The sequence below is a fragment of the Henckelia pumila genome, chromosome 3, assembly GCF_033568475.1.
Source record: "Henckelia pumila isolate YLH828 chromosome 3, ASM3356847v2, whole genome shotgun sequence".
NCBI classification, from domain to species: Eukaryota; Viridiplantae; Streptophyta; class Magnoliopsida; order Lamiales; family Gesneriaceae; genus Henckelia; species Henckelia pumila.
The window spans coordinates 48,638,285-48,647,546 of NC_133122.1; the positions used below are offsets into that span (position 1 = coordinate 48,638,285).

The window sequence follows — 9,262 nt, forward strand, 5'->3', positions numbered from 1 at the left end:
CCATATTTTAAATCACGAACGGATTATGTTGTGGTACCATCGTGGTTTTTTGGATTTTTTTTTTGAGGCAAAAATCCCAATGATTATTAACATCAACACAAGCAATTAACTCAAGCCAAATATTTATATATATTTGTTTTTTTTTTCGATTTTGATTTCAATAATATCATTATATTAATGCTCGTATATTGGATAAGCCAAAAAATTAATATATATAATTTTTTAACTTGGGTAATTAAATTTTTATACAAATACCAAAAATTTTATTTGTGGCATGTTTTATAACCTCAATGATGGCATGCAGATCTTTTATGTTATCGAATTTTAAGTTTTAGTCCTGAACTGTACGTGTTTTTGATTTTTTGTCAATTTTATTATTTTTCATCAAGTATGCTAACGTGACAAATTTCAGTGGACATTGATATCACATCACATCATGTTGGAATAAAAAAAATAAATAAATAATGATAGTTAATTATAGAGTACTTGATTTGATTGACGAATCAAAAGATTAAAATCATAAACAAACAAACATATAAATATATTCGCCCAAAAGGAAAAACGATATTCCATTCTCATAATTACTAATTAGTACGTACTTTCGTGTTGTTACATTTTATCTGATTAATACATATTCAATTAGGGATAATTTATCAAATTAATTCTCACGCGACTCACTTGATTTAATTAAGGTTAACGTATTCTAAAAATATTAATTTGGCTAAACATAAGCAAATGGCAACCTATATATTTAACTCGATGTTACTTGATATTAATTGTAAGTATTATGATTATTGTTGTTGTTATCATTATCATTATTATTATTATTATTTGTAAGTATTGTTGTTGTTGTTGTTATTATTATTATTATTATTATTATTATTATTATTATTATTATTATTATTATTATTATTATTATTATTATTATTAGTTTACGTATATATATAAAAAAAAAAAGAAGATCGAAACTAGCTAGCTGATCAATCGTCAATTATTATTTATTATACTGTCTTCTGATCATTATTTGTGGACCTGTACGTGGTTATGTTTACTCGTCGTCTATATTGATATCAACCGTTGCCAGTCAAACTTTCGCATTGCAAATTTTGAAATGAGACAAGGTTTTACACAAGAGCTGTCGATATCGATCAAATTAAAGACATCGAACACAAATTGGACACCTTTTTTTTTTACGGTAAAACTTGGACTTTTAATAAAGCAATATGTACTTGTAAATATTGTAAGTAGTATATAAATGTTTAATCCATCTGGGGAAAAAAAATTAAAAGAAGCTTGGTGTAATTAAATTTAAACTTCTTATAATAATTATATTTTAAATTGAAGCATCGTGATTCTTTTATCCTACATAATGATTGAAGACTTAAAGTGTTTGAAAGGAGAAAAATATATACATATTTTTAGACAAAGTGATTTAATGAAATGGCGTGACGAATTAGGTTTCAACCTTTGGTATCCACACATCAAAAGTCTTAAACGATGAATTGCGGAAAGGGACAAAGTCACTTGTCATGAATTATGATAAATTGTCTACACTTAAGTAATTAATAATTATTATTTAATTAAATCACCATCAAATGACTCATTCCTAACTTGGTCCCCATCTCCGTACTATCTACACACATAAGTTGAGAAGTAAAGAACAATATGGATATAGTAACTCTTTCAATCAGTGGATATATATATATCATGATCAAAATATGATGTTTGAGTTTTTTTCGTAGTTTAAAAAATACGAATTATATTGTTGCTATCAATGATATATTGAGGCTGCGACTGCGATTATTATTATTTGCATGAGTCAATACATGCAACGTTATATGCTCAAAGTAATAAACATTAATTTTTGTTGATATATAGCGGGATTGATCACAACGTCATGTTTTGGATTTGCGTGTGATATATTGAGACATTTCAAATTATAATTCTATCATCAATTACAAATTTTTGTATGACAACAAAAAATATATATATATATTATCGGTATATATATATATATATATATATTGATTAACAATAGTCATCAACCACAAAAGTTTGCACACATTAATTGTTAAATTCAAGAGTCTTCTCAACCATGTTCTAGCTACAAGTCATCGAATATTTTTCCACATGGAATGTTGTCCAAAGCAAAGCTATATATAATGCATTGTGAGCTTAATTAAGCTACTTTATGTACAATAATTGAGGTCCGATCGATCGAACTTGAAATCACTTTAATATTTAGTTTATTTAATTTACTCCGTTTAATTAATTTCTGAAATGGAAAGAAATTTTGGGGAAAGATTATGTTGGACTTGATATATCTCTGATTACTAGTATTTTTGTTAATTAGCTAAAGGCCCTACTGCCATGCATGTAATGTTGTCTAGCTAGTCATTAATCCCTCACCACGAGCACGTTTTGTGGCTTAAAATTGAATTAAGTGGTCTTGTAATTAATATATATATATAATTTTTTTTTATCTTCCATATAATTATATTATATTATAATATTTAATTTTTTTTATTTATAGATATGGATAACAATAAGTTTCCATTACACCTTAATTATCGATCGAAGGAAGATCATAGTCAACTACTTGGGATTATACAGAACAATTGACTCTTATAAAAATGTACAATATTTTTTTTAAAACTTGACATGAATCTATATAATATAATAATATAGTGTCCTTTTGCATGTGTTGTGTTCTTATACAATTGAATAAAATATGATAAAAAATTCAAAATACTGATTTTTCCATATTATTTTAATTAAATTTAATATATAGTAATATAAAATTTTAAGGATATGGATAAAAATATCATTTTATTTGAAATATGAATAATTATACGATTGAAATATTTAAAAATAAAAGATCACTTTAGGTAAAACAAAAAAAAGTTGTCTGTAATTAAAGTTATATGATTGGAGTATTATTGTAATTTTAAATAAAACTTGACCAAATCAATCAAAAATTAGTTAATATATGAGCCTCAAGCCTGCCTCAACCTTAATTAATAGTATTGATTATTGAAACAGAAATTTCGAGTAAAGATGGAACTAATTGCAGCCACAAATTGAGTAGCACCTAATTAACTAGTTAATTAATTAAGCCTTATGTTACGTTGTGGTATTCACTTCACTTTGCATCCCCGAAATTTCCTTCCATGACATAAGATTTAGAAAAATGCTACATGTGTTATATATGAATTATGAAGGTTACCCACATGTTTACATATTATCTTTGAAGAGTTTTGATCACATGGACAACTATGTGAGCAACAGCTGACGTGACAATCACTCATTGGATGTACAAGGTGTCACGTCAGCTATTGCTAACGTAGTTGTCCATGGTGGTTGCTCATGTGATCAAAACTCTATCTTTGAAATAACAAAAAACTATCCAAATAAAAAGAACTTTCAATTAACGCATTTGAGATAATTTGTTATTAATTTTAACAATAATGTGTCATTGTACATATAACATAACCAGTATAAGATTTATTAATTTAGATATAAAGTCCTTCAATTTCTTTTGTGGAGTACTAACCTAGCTAGCTATAGAGTGCGTGCGTGCGTGCATGCAATCAACATATAATTAGTTTTTTTTTTTATGAGGTAATTAGATCAGATGTCACTTAAAATTTCTAGCTAGAAACGTGTTAATAGCTTAAAAGTTAAAACAATGGAAAAGTGAAATATTATTTATGTATATATTTCTAGCTGGTTTCTTATTCCTTGCACTATATCTTGTTTTCAAACTTTGATCACAAATCATCATAAACTTCAAACTATATATGCGGCTCGAGCCTAAAAACTTTTCTTGCGGTCGCTCTCGATTCATCAGTCGAATCTCCGGCCACCTTTAGCTAGCTAGCTACCAGAGGCAACCAGCCAACGGAGGCGTAGGGTTCCTAGCAAGCACATGACCGTGAGCGTTCGAACAATGTGGCTTGACTATAGCCCCAGGATCAGTGGGTCTCAGCGATATCACGCCGCGAATCGTGATGTCTCTGCAGCCTTGGTTATCACCACTGCAATCGAGAACAATAGATGCAGATCTGTATGTCCCTGTTATGTTCTCATATGTCACGCCTGAAATACCCACCGCCGAATTTTCGGTCTTCACCGCGCCCGTCTCCTCCCTATAGTACTGATCGATCACAATAGCTCTTCCGACTTGGGACACTTGAATGTTGGAGAATGTCACGTTGCGGACATAGCCTGAGCCACCCTTCAAGTAATGCAAGAAAATATGCATAAAGTATATATATATATATATAGTTCCTAGAAAAATGCAAGTTTATTAATTGCACATGTTAACCACCATCACAGTTTTGAGCAAACATATATACCCCTGAAAACACGTACGGTTGTACTCAAAATTTGAAAATACTGAAACATATATATGTTTTCAAGATTAATAAACACAGTAGTGCATGTATGCAATTATCCCTAACAAATATATACATACCTGCCAGGTTTTTATCCTGACGCCATTCAAAGAGTCGGCCCCCATCACCGTCGAATCCGTGACGAAAACATTGGAAACCTCCGCGGCTGAACCGCGCTCCCCCAATCCCCCGATGCTGTATCCATGTCCTGGATTGCAATGCACGTTGTACACTCTTATGTCGTCGCATCCTGTCTGTATCGAGACACAATCGTCTCCTGGATGATATTAATTATTATTAATATGTTACATGTCTTGAAATTACGAATCAACAAGCTAGGGGGAATTAAATTAATAATTATTAGCCAGAAGATGATCGAACTCGTTATAAGGTACCGCAAGATATATTGGAGTGATGAATCCGAACGTGTTGAGTGTTTGAAACATGGATCCCATCGGTGTTGGGGCTGTTTCCGGGGGACGACACCTTAACGTTGGACACCTCGACTTGGTGGCAACCATAGATGAAAATGTGCATCCTAGGACTATTTGTCACCGTTATTCCACTTATCGTCACGTTGTTACTGTAGACAACTAGGATCACCTGCATGCCATCGATCGAAACATCTATATTAATCAGTCGTCGAATCCGAGTACGTACTGTTTCTCAAAGAAAATTAAGTTTCACTTAATTACATGTGGCCTGTTGCCTTGCATTAATTCTTGGTTAACATCATCACTAGGACTAGCCGGCCACCACGTCCGGCCTTTGCCGTCGACTGAGCCGGCGCCTCTAATCGATAATCCCTTCGCTGATCCATTGAAACAAATCCAGTAATCTGTCGATCTCGGGCCCCAATCTGATCTTGAAGGAGAAGAAAGGCTTCCATCGACCTACAGACATTTTCATATATATAATTAATTTATTCATGATGGATTATATTATAAAATATTTCCCAGTGGAAATAAGTAAATTAATATTTGTTCGAAAATTACCTGGAAAGCAACATTTGGTTGACAATTACTTCCAACAAATTCAACGGGTAGGATAGTAAAAGTATGGCCCGAAGGGACCAGCACCACCCCTCCGTTTACCTTGCATGCTGCACCCCAGGCGGCTAAAAATGCCTGTCGGGAAAATTATACTACAAATATATTAATGAATTGTCACTAAGAGAACTATATATATATAAAATTTTAAATGGGAAAACAAATTTTTTTGTCATAATTATAACTTGGGTAATGCTACATGTACACAGAGTATTACACGTTGGGTTACACGGTGCACTTGAAATTTTATGAAGAAAAAATCTTTCAAAAATGCATGTAGGATAATCATGTAATTTCAAGTGTCTTACAACTTATATATATTTTACAATTTTGTCTTGTTATTGGTGAACGCAGCATCTTGTTATCTGGTACGTATATATATATGTCGTCATTTTTCGGTTTCACGTTAGGATTCCGATGAAAAACGAGCAAAAGTTTAAAAATGTATAAGTCAGTGGACCAAGATCGAGATTAATTGATATCTTTCAGATATCTTTCACCTTGGTATCGACGGCAGGCGAGCTGCCACGAGCGCCGAAATCCATGACATTAAAAACGGAGTTGGCACCAGCTTTGCCACGTCGTGATTCAGCTTCTTCGGCATGGCAAAGTTGGGAGCCGAAATGAGTGAAACACAAGCTGCTGATCACCAAAACAAAAGAAGCGATAAATTTCTTCATTATGAGCAATAATATTGTCTCCTTGGGTAATTTTGAGCTCTTATATAGAGCAGATGAGAGTTGTGGTTTCATGCAATCATAATTGTATGGCAATTAAGCTTTATCACAATTCACAAAAGGTTTGCGTCATTAAATGCCATGAACTACAATATATTTTAGTCATATATGATTTTTTTAATATGTAATTTAAATTTATTTAATTTAATTTAATAAAAGAATAGATGTGTTCATTATAATTTGAGTCGTCCTTTGTTGATAAAGAACAATTTATTCATTCGTAGGGAAAGAATCGCGCGCTCGATTTTTTAAATATATATATATATATATATATATATATATATATATATAGAGTTTTGCTATGCTGTCCACCTCCCGTGCTCACCTCCATGTCCACCTATGAGGTGACAATCATCCAATGGATGAGATGAATCATATACAAATGGTTCATCCAATGGATGATTGTCACCTTATAGGTGGGCATGGAGGTGGGCAGTATAGCAAAATACTATATATATATATATATATCGAAAAAGAGGAGAAAATAGAACTTTTAGTCTCTTAAATTGGTCTATTTTTTATTTTAGATTTAACTTGTTAAAATTTGATTTTTATCCAATGATTTTAATTTTTTTGGTCCTTTTTTTTTGTCAGAGACAACTAAAGGGCATTACCCCATGGGGTAGGTGGAAATCTTTCATTGGTCAAAATTATAGGGCCCCACATCAATCATACGAGGCCCGCATAATTTGATCAATCATGTGCTTTCATCTATCACATGGGGTAAAACCCATGGGGTAGGATGAAATTTTCCCTCGTTGAAAATTGTTTATTTGGAGTCAATTCTATCTCACGTGCATATCTAACTAATTAAATTATATTTCAAAACAAACTAATTTACAAATACCAAAATCCTAATTTTATCCTTAAATTGGAGTCGTCGTCACGTGCTTGACATAGCTAGAAACAATGTATATTCGTGTTTTATCTGGCGTTATAGTTAGCATATAATATTGACATATTTTTCTAATATTTTATGTAGATCATATATATAGTTTCGATCTCATGCATCCTAAGGCATAAAAAAACTCGACGATAGTGTGTTTTAGCAGTTTTAATTATTTTTTAAAGATTCCTAAAAAACACTACGTGTTTTAACTGTCATTTACGAATTTCCTGCACACTAGGATGCATAGAATCAAAGTTATATATGTCATGATATCATCTTTATGTTTTCATGATCCATTATATGCCACTTTTTATGGATTAAAATACCTTTAATATAAGCTAAATAAAAGACACTTTTCATTATACTGACATTGCTCAATGACAACTTCAAGATAATTTTAATATGAGATTGAGTTCTGTAGATTTGAAATTATCTGTATTTGCCAGAATTTTGTAATGGAAAAATATGCATTGTATTAAAAGATGACTAGCTATCAATTAATGATGGTGAAAGTGTCATCAATTTGTGGAGGGTACAAAAAACCAAATTTTGGTCATATCACGCTTCCAAATTCCAATAATAAATTCACTTCACTAAAATATTATTTCTTATATCGTAATTACTAATAACTATTTTCAATATTTTTCAACGTTTTGAGAAATATGCAAAGTATGCAAAAATTAAATAAAAAATTTAACCAAATAAAACATATACATAATTCATTCGTCTATATTTATCAATTTAGTTATTTAATATTATTAAATGTTCCGTTGTATCGCTACGTACTTCATCATAAGATCCATATATAGGTCTTTTGTGCAAGAATGTTATGTATCTATATATTTGATTTGAGATGAATGAATCCAATCCATATTTATATTGAAAGGCACCGTTTGGTTTGAGCTATGATATAAATAATATATATATATATATATAAGTAATAAAATTTAATAAAAAATAAATAAAAAATAATAGTTAAAATAATATTGGATTTGATTGATAGATTATAGTTTATTTGATTTGATTGATTAAATTTTATATAAAAATGTTAAATGATTATTTTATCTTTTTAACAATAAATAAAATAAAAATTATATTATTTATAAGGGGTAATATAGTAATTTAAATTCAATGATTTATTTGATGTAAGATAAATAATTAATGATTTGATTGATGTAAAATAAATAGTTAATATATGGATAAATAATATGATGAAAAAAACGTGGGAAGAGATGAGATGAGTTATACATATATTAGTAATATGATGAACAAAACGATGACAATGCACCGTTTGGTTTGAGGTATGGTATAAATAATATATAGATAAGTAATATAATGTAATAAAAAAATAAAATATAATAGTTAAAATAGTATTGGATTTGATTGGTAGATTATAGTTTATTTTATTTGATTGATTAAATTTTATATAAAAATGTTAAATGACTATTTTATCTTTTTAACAATAAATAAAAAAAATTATATTATTTATAAGAGATAATATAGTAATTTAAATTCAATGATTTGATTGATGTAAGATAAATAATTAATGATTTGATTGATGTAAAATAAATAGTTAATATATGGATAAATAATCTGATGAGAAAAACGTGAGATGAGATTAAATGAGTTATATATATATTAATAATACGGTGAACAAAACGGTGCCAAAAGTTATAATCTTGACATTAAAATCAATATTTTTATAGGTTGGATTTATGACCATGCAACAGTAATATATCTTTTGTGGAAGAATGTAAGGTATTTAACTATTTATATATTTGAGATGAATGAATCTGATCCATATTTATATTGAAATAATTTTGACATTAAAACTAATATTTTTATAATTTGGATTGGATCTCCGTCTTATAAATTGACCATGAAACATGCTCACATTAGTTTTTGATATTTAGATATTTTGTGAGAGATTCTCATTAATCTAAATTCATAGCGAGTCGACCCAATCTATAAAATAAATTATTTTTAACATAAAAAATAATATGTTTTAATGAATCATGTTAGATATCTTTCTCACAAAAATATATGTATGAACAGTCTAACAACCTTTTAAAAAGAGGAATGTAAAAACTATTCTTTAAATAAGTCCCATTTCTTTTGGGTTATTAACTAGTGGTAAAATTTAATTTCTATCGGTATGAAACATGCAATACGCGTACATCATATTAAATT

The 9,262-nt window shown here is 29.6% G+C and overlaps 1 protein-coding gene across 1 annotated transcript; it reads right to left on the reverse strand.

Annotated features, from left to right (window-relative positions):
• Window positions 1-3,732: 3,732 nt before the first annotated feature.
• Window positions 3,733-6,126, reverse strand: LOC140888679 (polygalacturonase At1g48100-like). The gene is made up of 6 exons (XM_073296376.1): window positions 5,947-6,126; window positions 5,393-5,524; window positions 5,093-5,290; window positions 4,793-5,000; window positions 4,478-4,674; window positions 3,733-4,237 (listed from the first exon to the last, which is right to left on the reverse strand). Exons 1-6 carry the CDS (start codon window positions 6,124-6,126, stop codon window positions 3,881-3,883), a joined length of 1,272 nt encoding a protein of 423 aa, XP_073152477.1. The 3' UTR covers window positions 3,733-3,880.
• Between the last annotated feature and the right edge of the window lie 3,136 nt (window positions 6,127-9,262).

Coding starts and splice junctions, on each gene's coding strand:
- LOC140888679 (XM_073296376.1), bottom strand. CDS start 6,126: ATGAAGAAATTTATCGCTTCTTTTGTTTTGGTGATCAGCAGCTTGTGT. Junction 5,291..5,392: donor AACCAAATGTTGCTTTCCAG/GTAATTTTCGAA, acceptor AAATGTCTGTAG/GTCGATGGAAGCCTTTCTTC. Junction 4,675..4,792: donor TCACTCCAATATATCTTGCG/GTACCTTATAAC, acceptor AATATCATCCAG/GAGACGATTGTGTCTCGATA.